The following is a 17544-nucleotide window of genomic DNA, read 5'->3' on the forward strand; positions in this document are numbered from 1 at the left end:
ATGTAGCAGCAAAACTCTGCCGCAGTCAGAGCAATCCTGGTTTGCTCAATCCAAACATACAAAGCTTGGATGCCGAAGGAACTCTCTTTGATGGCAAAGTTTGTACACAGCAGCTCCTCTAACTGGGATCTTTCAATGATTCACACGGCAACAGGACCCGAATGCCTTTTTATGACACTCAGAGGCATCGGGCTTGATTGATGTTAGACAAATATCTATAAAGAGAATAGCACAGACGTTTGAAATGGAACTTTCTTACCTCCCTATTTGAGGAACCACTTCTTCAGGAATGATAAAACATTTCATGATTAGGCACACAATCCTGGCCATCAAACATTTGGAGCCAAGGGCGTCATCGCCATAGCCCGGACCTTGCCTTGCTTCTGATTTTCTTCTTGGAGATCAGACAAACAAATGAAGAGTTCTGGCTGCCACCCCCTTCTTTCTCTCATCTATCTTTCACACAAACACAAACATACGACAGATGCTTTTGAAAATTCTCCTCCATCTTTCTCCTTGGATTTGGGTGTTTCAGGTGACTGAGTTGTGTTTCTGGTGCTTTAAGAATCCTACACAGGAAGCTGCTTTCTACAGAGTCCATCCATCTAGGTCAGTATTGTCTGCACTGACTGACAGCAGCTCATCGGGGTTTCAACCAGGGGTCTCACCCAGTGCCACCTAGAGATGCCCAGGATTGAATCCAGACTTTCTGCATGCAAGGCAGCTACTGCACCACTAGGCTATGGGTCACACTCCCTTTACAAATCATACACTGTTTGTTTCAGTTTCTGAGAAATAGATCTCTTCTTGTGCAATTTGGCATCTCTCTCCCCTATTCTACACCACTGATGGGCAGCTGTGTGGGCACTGGCGAAAAAGCAAACCGAGCATCCACTTACTCTGCTTGCATCACAATTCTTTTTCTGGCTTGTGGGCTGTCCTACTGATGTTCACCCAGAAGGTTGCACAATGGCAAAGCACAAAATAATCGGAACGAAATCATACATAATGTGTTTGAGTAGATTACTAACACAGAGAGGGGGTGTTTGGGGAGGAGATGGAAGTGCACGCATTGCATGCTCCTGTTCTGGAACAAATTTGGAAATCAGGAAGAGTGAAACAGAGGGCAGAGTGAACCCACGAAATAAAGGAACAGAACAGAAAATCCGCTTGTCCTTAACACATGCACAAATGCCTGTCAAAAGCCATATTTTGCCACAGCAAATATGACACATTTTCCACCTACCTTCCTAAGCTGCATGGGTGAGGCTGGGCATTTCTTCCAATAAAGTTCTGGTTTTGTGAATAACACACAAACACGGAAACTCTCTTTTTGTGATCCTGGTCCAGACAGGCTCCTGCACAACAGTGGCCAAGAAATCCCCTGCCCATCTGAATCCAGACCCTTCTGTAAATCCTGACCACAGTGATAAGCAGTTCAGAAAAGGTAAGGAGAAGCGCCTAAGCAAGTGACAAATGGTATGAGAGCAGATCCTGCCTGACAAAATGCACAAAGCACAATACTTGCATATTGAGGTGTTAAACTAGAGGGGGGGGGGGGCTGGCACAGTCCAGCGAAGAGGATCCGCATACTCATCCAAGTGCTGAATCTTCTCTCTGGGAGATAAAAACAGCATTTGGCACCACTGAGCTGTGGTCCTTCTCCAAGTAACACCACCATGTATGTTTAAACAACGCACTTAAAGATAGTTATGAGTACCCACTAAATGTTTAGCATTGCACCATTGGTTTTTATACAGTACTTGCAAACCACTTAGAAGTCTGTTTTGGCATTAAATGGTGTATTAATGAATTACTACTCCTTCTACTAGCATGGCTAATGATAGGAATTGTAATCCAACACATTGGGAGGGCTGCAGGCCCCCCATCTCTGCTCTAATACCTTCCTGGGTGTTGTCTGAAGGGCATCTCCTGCATCTTTATGCAGTGTGGTGTAGTGGTTAAGAGCAGTGAACTCGTAATCTGGGGAACCAGGTTTGATTCCCTGCTCCTCCACATGCAGCTGCTGGGTGACCTTGGGCTAGTCACACTTCTCTGAAGTCTCTCAGCCTCACTCACAAGTGTTTGTTATGGGGAAGGAAGGGAAAGGAGATTGTGAGCCGCTTTGAGACTCTTTAGGGTAGTGATAAAGCGGAATAGCAAATCCAAACTCTATCTTTAATCACTGTCTGAGAGGGAAGATCATGATCACCACAAGCACTACAGTGAGAAAAGTCTGCTCACGGCTCTTAAAGGCACTGGAATCCTCAGGTGTACAAAGGCTACAATCCAGAGTCAGATTAATCATGTTAATATCTCATTGAAATTAATATGATTTGGAACTGTGGGCTGATAAATCCCAAATGCTGGTTTAATAAAATATGGAATACAGTTTACGAACATAGGACGAAAGAAGGTATAAAGTTCAAGCAAATTTATAGAATGAGTTCATTTTGATATCTCAGAATGGTAACTTTCTGGCCAATATCCAGTTGTATTCTTCTTTTACTTTACTATATTTATCTATTCTTTGTATCACCTTTTTATGTTAATTTGCACTTTAAAAAAAATAATAAGTGGGTGATTCATGTAATATGAGTACAGAATGCCTGAGACCCAGGTAACCTGTAGTTTTGTGAGTGGATGGGATATAGGCGATGTGCCTGTGTGAGGATGAGAGAGGTGCAATGAAGATGTAAAGCAGAAGCCTATGCATGTCTACTCTGAAGTAAGTCACACATAAGGTAGGAATGATTGTACAAGCCCACTTACCTGGGAGGAAGCCCTGATGATACATTCCTTGAAACAAACCAGGACTTTCTGCACATACTTATTTCAAAGCATCAAGCTACGCAGCAGGTGGGTGTGTTTGTGTTCTGGGGAGTCTTGTAATGCAAACGGCTTGCTTGTAGGGACCGTCTGTGAACAGGGAAACACTGGTTTGTGTAGAGTTTTGGCACAGTTTACCGAACCTCAAGATTGGAAAGGGACTATGGACCTAAGCAGCATCTCACCCAGCATCCCTGCACATGCCAGAATAACTGAAGGCAGATGTCAGGGAACTGCCATCAGTGCCGGAGGGAGAGAGCAAAATCCAGAGGGATCCCAGAGAGCGTCCCGGGATTGGGAGAGGCAGCCCATCTTCTGGGGAAGAGAATCAGCGTAGCACCAGTGGAGAAGGGGGGCAGATGGGGGAAGCGGCGAGGCGGTCCCATGACTCCTTGCCGGGGACCAGCGGGGAGAGTAGAGGTCCTCCGCTGCCTACGCCCTCCTTGCGCAGAAGGCTTTCGCGCAGAGAGAGTAGGAGGAGACTAGGCGTCAAAGAGCTTCTTTGCTGGAAGAAGTTTAAGAAACGCCCACTGACGGATTCTGCCAGCAATTGAGACAGCCACGAGAGAGTGGCTGTCCGGACAGAAAAGGTTCACTCAGGCAACCCCTAGAACCATTACAGCAGACTATTCACTAACCCATGCGTACAATTTGCTGTGCCTACAAACTGACTTGCGTATATACCAGAGGCTTAAATGGGGTGCCCCAAGCTCAGTCTGCTGTGAAAAGTGAGATGGGATGTTGGGGTGGAGGCAACAGGAAGTGTGGGAGTGCAGTCCTATACATGTCTACACAGAGGAAAGTCGTGTAGAATTCAACAGGACACACTAAGGCTGCGATGGCTGCTTACTTGGGAATAGTCTCATCTCTACAGGTCATACTGGAGAATAAGTGGGCACTGAAGCTTTGGATCTGTACCACGTATTTAAAGCACATCCAATGAACATTTATAGCACAAGACTTTCCTCCAAGAATCCTTGGGAACAGCAGTTTCCACCTCACACAATTACTGTTCTCAGCATCCGTAACTATAGTTCCCAGGAACCTCTGGAGACAGTAATGCACTATAAATGTGCATTGGATATGCTTGAAATATATGGTGTGGGTGGGCCTTGATTATGAAGGGATTACTAGGTTTTTCTAGAGAAACAGGGATGTTCAGTGATGAACCAGGAAGGTAGGCTAGTTCTGAGAACACAGGGCCTGATGCAACCCAAGCTAAGCATGCTTTTAAAGGCGTGTGCATTTCAGTGGGAGAATTAACAGGGCTTTTCCTAGTGAAAAGCCACGAGTCAGTGCTAAATTTTCCCATTGAAATCAATGGGACTTTACAAAAATGCTTACGTTTTCCTGGATTGGGCCTTGAGTGTCTTTTGGGAATCCCCATGCATAATCTGGAGATGTATGTGTGCATGCGCGCATGCATGTGCATAATTTATTTTAGCACTGTCCTTTGTGTGTATGTCTGAGTGGAGAATGTGGACATTGTAAAGCAAGGAATAGCTATCATGGTGACCTCTAAATGTTGTTTACCCACAACTCCTATTGCCATCAGTCTCGGGCAACATGGCCAATGTTAGGAATGATGGGATTTGGACTCTGACAACATCTGTTAGGTGTCATGTTAGCTAGCTAGCCCTGATGTAAGCAGTGGGTGTAGGATCCATGGGCATAGCCGGGGGGGGGCAGGGGGGAGCTGCCCCCCTAAATCAAGTAAAAAAATAAAAATACTTAACTGTTACCGCAGTTATCGCAGATAACTCGGTTCTGCCCCCCCTCAACGTAAAGGCTGCCCCCTCCAAAATAAATCCCGGCTGAGCCCATGGTAGGATCTTGGTGTACAGAATAAAGAGGTGCCTATTTCTATGGGGAAATATTTAGACATTCCTTAGCCAAGGGATCTGGGCAGGTGCTGTGTGCATTTGCAAGGGGTGCAAGTGGCCTGTGCTGGTCTCTGCAGCTCTTATCTGTCTTTGTGCACAGAGGTGGTAGAAGTGACCCAAGGAGGGACTTGTGACTGTGCAATGGCTGTGCAAGGTGCATGCTGCTCTTGTGTAGGCGAGCAGTTGTGTGGAGGCCCCGGCCAGTTCCTCAAGAGCCAGTGCAGGCAACATACCACTTGTTGGTTTTGCCTAACTTTCCCTGGATGAGGGAGACGAACATATGAGAGAGAGAGACGGCGACATTGTACCCCGGTGAATGCTATGCACAGTGGAGAGAGGATATCCATAGCTGTCAGGTGCATGTGTGTGAGAGAGACAGAGAGAAAGATAGATGATAGATAGCTCTGTTTTGGGTGTGTGCGTGGCTCGAAAGTGTGCGAGAGAGCAAGAAATCTCTGTAGCCGTGCGGGTGGGGCGCTCGCTCGCTCGCGTCCAGCCAGCACCGTGGGAAGTTGCTGGGCTCCGCGGGAGCGCCCTCAGAAGGGCGCAGGTGGACGAGGGCGCGCGTCTTGCCCGTCGGAGTTTCCTGCTCTCCCTTCTCCGCCTGGGGAGCGAGCGAGGAGCGCGGCGCTCTTGCGAGGCAGAGGCGGAGAAGCGCGCAGGGGGCCGTCCCCACGTGGCGCTGACGCTGCTGCTCGGTACCACCGGACCGAGCCCGGGCTATAAAGCGAGCCGGGAGCGGGGAAGGCAGTGCTCGAGCGGGCGCCACTGGCTGCGGACGGCGCTGGCTCCGCCACCGACGAGAGTCTGCCGGGCGCGCCCCCTGCGCCGCCGCCTCCGCCCCGCAGCAAAGCCCGCCGAGAGTCCTCCTCCCTCTTCCCTCGCACCCCGCGACTGGCTTCAGCGAGCCGCGTGGCGTTTCTCGCTGCCGTCTGGGATCTGCTCCGCCGGCGACTGGGAGCAGAAGCCGCCCCTCGCGGGTGGGGAGGTCCTACCTGCCTCGCTGCCCTTTCAACTCTCCGGGACCCTCCCGGCGAAGGTAAGCGGGACTTTCGTCGTCTCCCAGCCCCGGCGGCTTCTGAATGGCTTCCTGAGGAGCCCCTCCCTTTCAGGCTGGACTTATTGGCGACTTTGCGGGAGAGGCGGAAGACAGGGTCGACTTCGTCCCTTCTATCCGCCCGGAGATGAGCTAGCGAGGGCTGGGAGGGCAGAGGCGAGCCGCGCGCTTCCCTGGCCGAAGGGAGACCCGGAGACGGCAGAATCGGAGCCGGTTCCCTCCCCAGTGGAGATCGCTGTTGCTGCTGCTCCTCCTCTCGTCGGTTATCGTCAGCGGGGACTGAAAGCTGAAGGCAGCGGTTGTTCCTGCTGACTGGATTAAGGCTGCTCTTTCTGACTTCTCCAGACCGGACTTGCTTGACCCGCCGGGCACCCAGAGCTCCCCTTCCTCGCAGGGTGTGCGTGTTAGGGTCACATCCTCCAACAGCCTACCGAGCTCGGGTTGATGTTTAACCTGGGGAGCCCGTTCACCGAGAGGGGGGGAATCTCTTCCCTGGCACACCTGCACCACCCGCTGCTGGAGGAAAGCAGCTACTCCCAGCACATGGATGGCAACGGGAGCCTGAATGGGAGCGACGGTGGGCAGAAAGGGGGCCTCCCTTACCCCATGTACACCACCTTGGCCCTCATCACCCTCGCCACGCTGCTCATGCTCGTCACCATCTTTGGCAATGTCTTGGTCATCATTGCCATCTTCACCAGCCGAGCGCTCAAGGCCCCTCAGAACCTCTTCCTGGTCTCCTTAGCCTCGGCCGATATCCTGGTGGCCACCCTGGTCATTCCCTTCTCTCTGGCCAACGAGGTGATGGGCCACTGGTATTTTGGCAAAGTGTGGTGCGAGATCTACCTGGCCTTGGACGTGCTCTTCTGCACCTCTTCCATCGTGCATCTCTGTGCCATCAGCCTCGACCGCTACTGGTCCATCACCCAAGCCATTGAGTACAACCTCAAGCGCACACCGCGCCGCATCAAGAGCATCATTTTCCTTGTCTGGATCATTTCTGCGGTCATCTCCTTCCCACCCCTCATCTCCATCATGAAACAGGGCGACCCTGACAGTCAGCAAGCGAAGCTGAATTCGGAGAGCAAGGAACCCAGTTGCAGCATCAACAAAGAGACGTGGTACATCATCTCTTCCTGCATCGGCTCCTTCTTTGCTCCCTGCCTTATCATGATCCTGGTCTACATGCGCATCTACCAGATTGCCAAGAGGAGGACTCGGGTGCCTCCTGGCAAGAGAGCGGAGGCCGCAGAGAGGAGGCAGAATGGTCTGGCAGATAAGGATGACATGCCCGCCATGACCAAGCTCAATGGGGAGAAGGCAGCCGTGGCAGGAGGAAGCCAGGAGAGGGAAGAAGTCAATGGTATAGACCTGGAGGACACCTCTTCATCAGAACACAATGAGAGCCACCAGGCCAGGAAGCAAGAGAGGCCGCAAAGGGGCAAGGGGAAGACCAAGCTAAGCCAGATTAAGCCTGGGGACACACTGCAAAACAGAGTGGAGGAGGAAAGAGATGCGAAAGCTTCCCGGTGGAGAGGCAGGCAGAACCGAGAGAAACGCTTCACTTTTGTGCTGGCGGTTGTGATTGGGGTTTTTGTGGTCTGCTGGTTCCCTTTCTTCTTCACCTACACATTGACTGCCATTTGTAAGAGCTGCCTCGTGCCCGATACACTCTTCAAGTTCTTCTTCTGGTTTGGTTATTGTAACAGTTCCCTCAACCCTGTCATCTACACCATCTTCAACCATGACTTCAGGAGATCCTTTAAAAAGATTCTCTGCAGGATAGACCGGAAAAGGATTGTGTGAGGGATGGACTCAAGTTTGTTTACAAGACTTGTTTGCGGAAGAGAGGCTCAGCTTTGGCTGGGCTTTGGAAGTGGGTGGTGTCTTATCCAGTGACTGGCCTTTGACTTCTCAGAGACTTCAGGAGACTTTGGCCTTGGCCCAGGTGGAGATGTTTCTGCCCAGTGATGGCTCTAGAGACCTGTTTGTAGGTATTGTTTCTATACACTTACAAGCTGAGCTTATGGCAAACTGAAATTAACTGATTGGAGTGTGTAAGCCAGGGAAGCAACAAAGATGAAAATATAAGTCATATATTTCAGAAGCACTTTCTTTCTATTTTTGCCCTTTGGACGATATGTCCCTGACGTCCTTGCAAAACTACAGTATTGCATCTTTGAGATCTGTACATCTTTAACTTTTGTAGGAGAAAACAGCTTTGAAACCACTTTAAATATTTCTTGAGAACTTGAAATATATGTGGGGTGGGGGGAAAAACAAACAAGGACACATCAGAATGAACCTTCAGAGCCATCTCATCCATTTTAAAAATGACAGTATTAAATGCTAAGATTTCCAATGTGGTTTTGGCTTTGTAAACTGATAGCATAAACTTGACCATGGCCAGTGTTTTATTATATACCCTATATGTATTTTTTTTAAAAAACCAATGTTTATGTTTTTTGTTAATGCAGTATTGTTAAAAAGCTTTATTTCCTCTTTTCCCATCAGCTGAAAGAAACAAGCATTAAAAGTTTCACAACTGAGAAGCATAGTACCTCTCAAAAGGATGAGCTCCTTTTAGATTTGTGATGCTGAAGAGCAACTGGGTTCTTAAAGGGTTAAGATAAGGTGCTCTTCCCTTGAAGTTACTCCACTGACTGTGTTCAATGCTAACTTATTTCCCCTACCTGTGACTGTAAATAGATAAAATGATAGATGCAGCCTTTTTGCTTTACTTTACAGTGTTACCTGATTTGTATTGATTACATTTTCATTTGTGCAAGGTGTCTGCACAAGAAAACCTTCTTTCATGCACAAGGACACTTCAGTGTGGGTATGGAATTTTTTAATTATTATTATTATTTTGGAGTAACCGTAAGCATGTCAGCTTTCATTTTTTTCTCTAATTTCAGGTTTGGTTTATAAACATTTTCTTTGATTTGTCCTAGAGAAAAAGCAAATTATTGGTGTTATTCTACACCATATGTAAAAAACATTCATAGCAGCACAGGGAGGAAAAGAGTCAATAATTGTGTTCCACACCCCCCACTGTCCCAGCTGATGGCAAATAACTTCCTTGTCCAATAAGACAAACATCCTGAATATGATTAAAAGGGTGTAGGATGGGAAAGCAATTGGGGACATCATTTAAACATTATAAAAAGAGTATTCATTTAAATAAAAACTGGTCATGTTAGTTTCTGGCTGGTGATGGTGGTTAAAAACAGACATATATTCACAATGCTAAGGTTACCTGAGTTCTTCCTTGAAGGCAAATTTCTTAGTTGAATTGGCCCTTTTTAATTAAAAAATGTCTCCATTCTACAGAACACAACTGATGCCCCTCCTTTCAGACCAGTCCTCTTCTGACTGTAGTAACAGGCAGCAAGTCTCAGCGCTGCCTCTTAGCTTTGAATGTGATAGCTCTATTCAGTGAAACAAAACAGCTGTCAGATGTGATGCTACAACCAGAGGAAGTGAAGCAGAGGTAGCCACTGAACACTGAAAGTGTTACTCCTGCCCAGCTTTGAAATGGTTTTCTCGCTGGAGAGCCTGCTACAGCTGACATTTCAAATGCAGAACTTCCTTCTAAAACAAAGCAATTTTCTAGGGAGAGGAGATGATGACCCTTCTGTAGAACTGCATACTGGTATATATAAAGTTGTGGTGTATTTCTAAAGTGCGCAGGTGCACACATGTGTTTACACAGCGGGACATGTCATTGGCTATGCCAGCACAGTGCCACAAAACGGCAGTCTTAACAATGGCGTTGCAAACCTGTTGCAAAGATGACTCATTTTAGCAACGCAGGGAGAAAATGCTTAGAAATGAACCAGGGGTTTTGGACTAGTATATGTATTTCCCTTCCTTTTTTTCTTTTAACGGTGTGATAATACTCCTTGCAGAAAGAAACCTTTGTGATTTCCCCCGCACGTTGCAGCTACTAAAATATGAAACGCCTGAATCTTAATTATTCCCTATTTGCTAGAGAAAGAAGAGGATTTGATACGGAGGAGTTTTATTTCCGTTTTAGGCAAACTGCCTGCATTGTGGCTCTGTCCAATGATGTCCTTTGCTAGTTGAATAAGGTACCTCATTTGGGACACATTATGGGGCCTCTTCTCTCAAGGTTTCATAGGAGTGCTCAGGGCAGACTGGCCACTTCTGAGCTGGGGTATTAGTCTCTGGCAGATTCTGGCTGGCAAGGAGTTCATTGGTCCTTCGAATGGAAAGCACAGTCTGGTGTCTGGTGTCCATCACTCGGAAGGTGGTGGACTCTCCTTCATTGAAAGTTTTTAAACAGAGTTTGGATGGCGTCAGGGATTCTTGAGTTTGGATGGCATCTGTCAGGGATTCTTTAGCTGTGATTCCTGCAATTGCAGGGGGCTGACCCTCAGGGAATCCTTCCCAACTCTATGGTTCTGTGCTTCTTTAGGATATCAGAGCAGGCACAACACCACAAGCCACAAATCCAGAAGAAGTTAGAAGTGGTTAAGGCTTATTTAGCTGGAACACCAAAGTTGTCTCCAGCCTGTGCACACATGCCTGGAAACTGATTTCTTATGAGTGCGGTATAGCTTTAGTTTATGTATGGAGCTCTCGTTCAAATGTGGAGCTTCCCTGCCCATCAAAGCTGCTCTGCTGTTATTCAGTGGGCGAAGGAATCATGCATACTCATTGGTTTGCACATACAGATGTTCTCCTACCATTGGCATTTACAGGGCCAGAGCCATGTCCAGATGTGTGATAAAGCACTCATGGGACTCTTCTTTCGGGCTGATAGTTTTTAAGGCAGAATAAATCACAGTTTTTCAGACAGCCAGTCTGAAGTAGCATAAGTAAGAAGTTAACTGACCGTTGCCAGAGGATTCCTTTTTAAAGAATTGCCTATTTTATAGGATTTCAATATTAAGTTAACGTATGCATTCATGAAACAAATGGATAATATTTTACATTGAGGATAATATTGATTTTTCTGGAATGTGTTTTTGAAACTTTAATTGCACCTGGTACAACCACCTCATCAATGCCATTTTTTTTTTTTGCTTTTTAAGAGAATGATACCTGTAAACAGATATGGCCATAATGTTTTTTTTTTATTTACAAAAAATAAGAATAAAAAGTTTACACATTAAAAAGCATGTTACATCTCAACTTGTCTGTATTTTCAGCCATTTCCAGGTTTTATGGACTTACATGGAAATGGGAAACTGACCTTTTAAAGCACCTGCTGAAGTCGCCTCTTGTAGTTTGCATAAGTCATTGTTATGCCTCATGTTAATGTGAACAATGGTCTGCTTCATTGTGCACCGACAGACTGACAAACAAGCCTTTGATATTATTTTGCTTTCTTCTTTGCTGGCACAGCAAACCCATTCATGTACCTCTTAAAGAACAAGGATTAGGGCTTACTGTGTGGGCAATTTATCCTTTGCCTGTTTAAGCTGGCCGTGTTTTCCACCTCCCTTCTCTCTGTCTCTCAAGTGAAATATTGTGTCCATGTAGTATTTACAAGCCGCTGACAGACTGTTGACTAACTAGGTTACAAGTGCAAGAAGAAGCTATTAAGAGTAGGAAGAAAAGTAGAAACTGAATTCTACCAGGCACCTGCTGGGGAAAGGCACATTCTCACAATGCTGGGAGACGGGGGCTCATGCTAGAGCAAGCCAGAAAAGATTGCACCTGCTCAGAAATAGATAACAAAGCCATGAATGGGGCAAAGGCAGCAATTTGGTTTTTATAGTTGATTCCTGGGGATTTCCCCTGCAATAGATATTACTGTGATTAATGGAACAGGAATTTTATTAATGTGGCAAAAGATTTGGGCTTCTGCCTTTGTCAGCTTCTCTGATTAAAAAAAAGATCAGAAGCTGAAACATTTGTTACATAAATAAAATCTCTGTATTGATTATCACAGTAACACACACACACACACACACACACACACACACACACACACACACACACACAGTATTTTAGTGATTAACCAAATTTCAAAAGGGACCCAGAGGAAGCATGTGTGAAGTGCTGTTTGATTATTCTATAGCTATAATGAATATATAGTTCATTATTGTGTTTCTGTGTGTAATATCTATTTCTATATCTATCTATAGCTCTCTCTCTCTCTGTCTCTCCCATGTCCAAATTGCATTGCACATTATTTATAGTACACAACTTCCTAATCCAAGAAGCTGGTTGACTCTGAACAGATAACCACAACCGGTGGTGATGAAGGGCCAATTCACTCATTATCCAATGCTAGTTCAACTCAGACACCCATTGAAGTTATTGAACATGACTAACTTACGTCCATTTGTTTCAATGGGGTCTACTTTGAGACTGATAAAATCTGGAGTCTGCTTCAAGACCATTAGGTCCAGAGTCTATATTAAGTGTGGTACCACAATGTATAGGTACAAAATACATAGTCCGTATCACTGCATATGGGTTCAAAAGGGAATTCTAAATATGTTAGATTCTGGCTAAGATTTTCCACTAACCAGATGAAAAAGGATGAAGGATGAGTTAGAAAGGTAACCTATTGTTTTTCCTGTTCATTCATCTCTTCATCTCTTGTTGATTATTTCTTTATTGCAGTGTCTTGGCAGAAGTATCCCCGTTATTGTTCCTCTGGGATTCCTCTCCACCCAACCGCTTGCCTCATGCTACATAATTTTTGTTGCTGTTCTTCAATATTTTTTGAGCTGAACTTGGTTTGGCTGTTTGAGTTTCAAGAATCAGTGAAAATATAGCACATAAGTGGATGAAGCATATACAGAAATTGTCTTTCCCTTGGTAACACAAACACAAAAATCAAAGTGTAAGTGGATGATAAGGAAATCCTGGTTGCTATTTGACTACACCTACAATAAACATGAATAGACTATCAGAGATAACAGATCTCAGGGATATCTCAAGTGACAAGTTAATCAAACATTTCTCCAAGACTTCCCTGATTTTTTCCACTCAGAATATGTTTGCTGTTTTCACTTCAGGCACTGTTGAGTGAGAGCTTGCACAAACAACTTGTTCCATGTGTCTTTTAACATGCCTCATACTTTCAGTGCCTGAATGAAGACTATCTGCAGAATGGAAGCTCTCAGAGACTTCATGGGACACTTCCCTTATTTGTAATGGTATATTCTGGAATCCAGCAACATGAGGACAAACTATAACTGCTCTTTGTAATTGGTGTAATGATTTAATTTGAAGCTTTCAAAGTGACTGCCAAAATGTAAAATTGTAAGCATATCGATACAAATCTACAACATGAAAAAGAGGCTCAAGCACCAAACCTCTATGAAACAGTGTGAAACAGCATGATGCAGGCACATACAAAACACTCAACTGAAAGTCTGTAACTCAACAATGAAGGCACCAGGAAAGCAATTCTAGGGAGTGCATTCCAGAAATAGGATGCCATCACTGAACAGCCCTTTCCCCTCAGTCACCACTCATCTGCTCTCTCATGATGGGAGGGCTGGTACATAATATAGCCTTAACTGGGCTGATTTTCTGCCTTTTGGCAGCTTAGAATGGCTCGTCCCCCACCGAGTGTGGAATCTGAACACTACTGCTAGACTTTGGTAGCATCAACTGGTTACAACTGTTGGTGCTGGTGAAAGTCTTCACATCTTGGGGCAGTGAGGGTTACGGTCCACATTTATTGCCACAGTGTGGTGTAGCCACACACTAATTATTCTTTTTCCAAATGGAAACACTAAATCAAATGCTAAGGAGAAGGCAGCATGGTGTGGTTAGGATGGTGGAGGCAATTTTTTTGCTAAAGAAGTAGGTTTTGAGTGCTTGGATACATACCGAGAGACAGAAACTGGAAGGCTTGAGAATGCAATGAAAAAAGAGGAAGACAAGTTGAGCATAGATAGATGAACTTGGATTTAGCAGAAGTAGCAAGTGAGGGATGGTGAGGAAACGGCAATACTCAAAGGTCAAGAGCTTTCAAAGTAATGATTACCAGCCTGAAGTTGATCTGAAGTGCAAGAGGAAGCCAGTCCAGGGAGCAGGGTCACTAAGAAGAGAATCCAATGAACTAGGCAGCATGGACTGGAGGGCTGCATCTGGTTCTCCAGTCCAGCTGTAGAGGGAGTTTGCATGTCTACCAAGTAATAATAATAATACATTTTTATTTATATCCTGCCCTCCCCAGCCAAAGCCGGGCTCAGGGCGGCTAACAACAATAAAATAATACAACATTCTAAAATCATTTCATTATAAAACTAATTCAAATCAAATTAATGGCAACTATTGGGCTAGAATTCTGTGAAGATTGCCAAAGTAAGAGACGATGCTGGATAAATCCTCTCATGGATAAGACCGAAATGTAGGAAACAAAAGCAGGAGACACCCATGCTTCCTGAGCCTCCTGTGAATCAATGTTCAGATTCAACCCACCCATGAGACCAGGTGAGGCAACTGCCTCAGGCGGCAAGATCCCCAGGGGCAGCAGATCCCAATGTTGATTTTTCTTCCCCCGGCTTTTCCTGATGTAGAGCTTCACTTACACCATCTTTCATGACGGGGAGGGAGGCACCATTCTGGGATCTGCCTCAAGTGGCAAAATGTCTTGGGCTGGCCCTGCCAAGCTCCTATCATTATCCTGTAGCAGAAGATGGCATTGTTCATATCACTGCAAATGCAAACTGTTGGCTTCAGTTCAGGTGCAATAAACAGATAGTCCATCATGCTTACAGAAGAAAAGTGGGTGTTCAGTAGCCCCCAAAATCTACTGGAGAAATAGGGCAATTGCCGCCAAAGTTGAGGGCAGAGTTTGAACTGGCTGGCAGTGAACTTCTGTGACAAGAATACATTTCTCAACCAAAATGCCTTAATAACTTTTGACATTGTCAGCCAAAATTGATATAATTTCCGATGGATATTGACAACTAACATTAAGCATTTTATGCTGTGTAGCTCCAGTCATTGTCACAGAATTGATTACTGGGCATGAAACTGATTACCGGGGGAACTGCATGATTAGTGGAAGTTTGGTCTACTTGGCATCCAATAGGAAAGCTTAATAAAACATTTTTGTTCTGCTTCTGGAGTACAATTAATATGAATTGATCCATGGAAACATGGGGTAGGGGTCTCTGATTTCTCTAAATTGTTCATTCCTTTAAAATGTCCACTAGAATTGAACCATATCAGACTTTCATGGGCTACAGTTCACTTCATCAGAAGCTATAATGAATTTGTTAATCTTTAATGTACCACAATAATCTTCTTTGTTGTTTTTCAGCAGGAAATTCTACTGCACTTGATTGTTCTTTGTATGTGCTAAAATAACCTTTTCCAGGAATTAAGATCAATTACTCAACTTGAAGCACTTCTAAAATTGCACAAGGACTCAGCATTTTCATTCCTACATTTAAATTAATTCATTAAGTAAATTGGATAGCATCCTTTGGGTTTCTTCCCTTTTAACTCCATTTTTATTTTGTATTGAAGTTTTCAATAATACATTGAAGTCATGCACATATTTTGCAAATAAACCTAGAACTGCCTTGGGCAGAATTATTTATCGCATATGCTCACAATACCATGGGGAATGTTTCTGTGGAGAGTGAAAACCAACAGTCATATAACCTCTACGTTAATCATTTAGAACAGCCAAAGAGCATGACTTTTATCAGAGGAGGAACAAACTGATTTCAAACCTTTGTTTTATTGTCAAGGACTGAACTGTAGCTAACATCTGGAGGTTGCTTGAATAGAACGTGCTGGTTGCAGTGAGACCTGTATGTATAACTGTGCTTCCAAAACTAAGCACGGAGTGGAATAATTTTCTTACAGCAATCTGGGCTACTAGAGAAACAGTTTCTTTGGGTGGTGGTACAAATGCTGATCTCTGTGTTTCTGAGAAAGCTTTGTAAATGTAGGAAGCATGGAGGAGTCAGTTGCTGAGGTGGGTCTAAGGGGAGAGTTGACAAATTCACAGGCAGTAGGCTTGTCAGTGGCACCTCCTCTGCATCCAAAAGCAGTGGGCTCTCAGTACCAGGTCCTGGGAATATACTGATACAGAAGTTGGGCACTAACCCCACTCTGCTGAGCGGTAGTAAGATTCCAGGGGCTCACCCAGGGTTTGCACTCCTTTGCAGAATTGAGGACATGGCAGAGACTGTTGTAGCTTTAAGAAATAGGATTTACTCACCTATTTACACCTTCAGTTTGCATGGAGGGAGTCTAGATCTTAAAGCATGGTTGTTTCAAGAGAGGCTGGTTCCCCACAACTGAGCAGCACTCGAGTGCAAGAAATCTCTGGCCTTCAGCCAGCCTGCCCGAGATGACTCTCTCTTTCCTCCGCTTCTTCTTCCCAGTACACCTTGCTCTAAAGACTCTCTTTTCCTGACACCTCAAGCACACACCCCATCACCACGGCAACCTCTGTCTGCCATATCCAAAAATTCCACTCAGATGGACCATCAACACCTTTTGTCATGTTAATGCCTCTATACCAGGTGAGGCCCTGGCCTGCAACCTGCCCTTCAAACAGGTTAATTTCTGGGATTTAGGGGTCCCCCCTCAATCTATAACAGTACGTTTAGGGTGGGCTTTTCATGTCCTGATTGTGGGCTCCCTGAAAGCACCTGTCTGAACTGCTTGACTATAGATTCTTGATCTGATCCAACAACAGGGCTGCTTTTACATTCTTGGAAAGCACACAGGGACCATTCTGATGTTTCTCCTCTGAAAGGTTGTACACACTGTTTTAGCTCTTCTTGTTCCTAGTTCTTCAATCTAGGGGTGTTCACTGGATTCAGATGATTCTGAATAGAGATGAGGTGGGGTACCTGGAAGGGTTTTTGGGCTACTGTAAGGTCAAGCAGGATCTATAGAAGGTGGGCACAAGCGAAAGCAGGACCCGTGTAGTACTTTGCGGCAATCCAGACATCAGAGCTCCACTGCAGGCAACTGTCTGTAGCAAACAAAAGTGTGTCTCTGAGCTTGATTTCAGGGGGTGACAGGAGGGGAAAGAGGGAGAAGCTTTGTAAAATTTAAACATACCTCTAGCTTAAAGAAGATGCCAGGATCAGGAGAGGGACCGAGGGAGGGCTTCTTTTGAGATTGACAGGTCTAGTTTGTGATCAGAGGGAATGCTGTTACCAGTGCTCTCTAGGCTCAGTGCTTTAGGAGAAGGGAACAGCTTTGCAAGAGTGAAATGAAGGTCTGAGTTTAGGGAAAGAAAGGGTGAAAAGAGAACTGTATTTTGACTGTCAGTTCAAGCTTGTAAGTGCAGTTGGGGGACAAATTTGATTCAGTTCATATGTAAAGGTGAACCTACCTAATAAGCGTTTCCAAAACAAAATGCAAACTGAAACACAGACATCATTTGAAATTTGCATGTATCTGAAGTTTGCAACGCAGTTCTCCAGCCGAGCAATGTGTACCAAAAGTGAAGTGAACAAGCAATGCATACAAAAAGGTAAAGTGTGCATATAAATGCTTATATTAGGGGAAAATATACTACAAAATACTTTATATCAGGGTCAATTGTTTGCAAAATGTGTATAATAGTCAAAGCTACCTGCAAAAATATGTTTATTAGGAGAAATTTGCACTAAAATAGTACCAAATTTCTATGACGATTTTTTTTAATTGCAAATTGTTGCAGAAATGTGAACAGAATTTAAGATTGGGAAAATGAAAAACCCAGAGAACTAAAATGGATGAATCTGCCCATTTCACCTTTAGTCCCTATTCTATATACTAATAGTGAATTAATTGAGTGTAGCTCCTTATGTAACCCAA

The 17544-nt window shown here is 44.9% G+C and overlaps 1 protein-coding gene across 1 annotated transcript; it reads left to right on the top strand.

Moving 5' to 3' along the window:
• Positions 1-5576: 5576 nt before the first annotated feature.
• ADRA2A (adrenoceptor alpha 2A) lies at positions 5577-10916 on the top strand. Its single transcript, XM_082223719.1, has one exon. It carries the CDS (start codon positions 6214-6216, stop codon positions 7573-7575), a length of 1362 nt encoding a protein of 453 aa, XP_082079845.1. The 5' UTR covers positions 5577-6213; the 3' UTR covers positions 7576-10916.
• Positions 10917-17544: the final 6628 nt, after the last annotated feature.

The sequence above is a fragment of the Podarcis vaucheri genome (assembly GCF_965113315.1).
Source record: "Podarcis vaucheri genome assembly, chromosome: 5".
NCBI classification, from domain to species: domain Eukaryota; kingdom Metazoa; phylum Chordata; class Lepidosauria; order Squamata; family Lacertidae; genus Podarcis; species Podarcis vaucheri.

Excerpts from the sequence above, each read along its gene's own strand:
- ADRA2A (XM_082223719.1), top strand. The coding sequence starts at position 6,214 with ATGTTTAACCTGGGGAGCCCGTTCACCGAGAGGGGGGGAATCTCTTCC.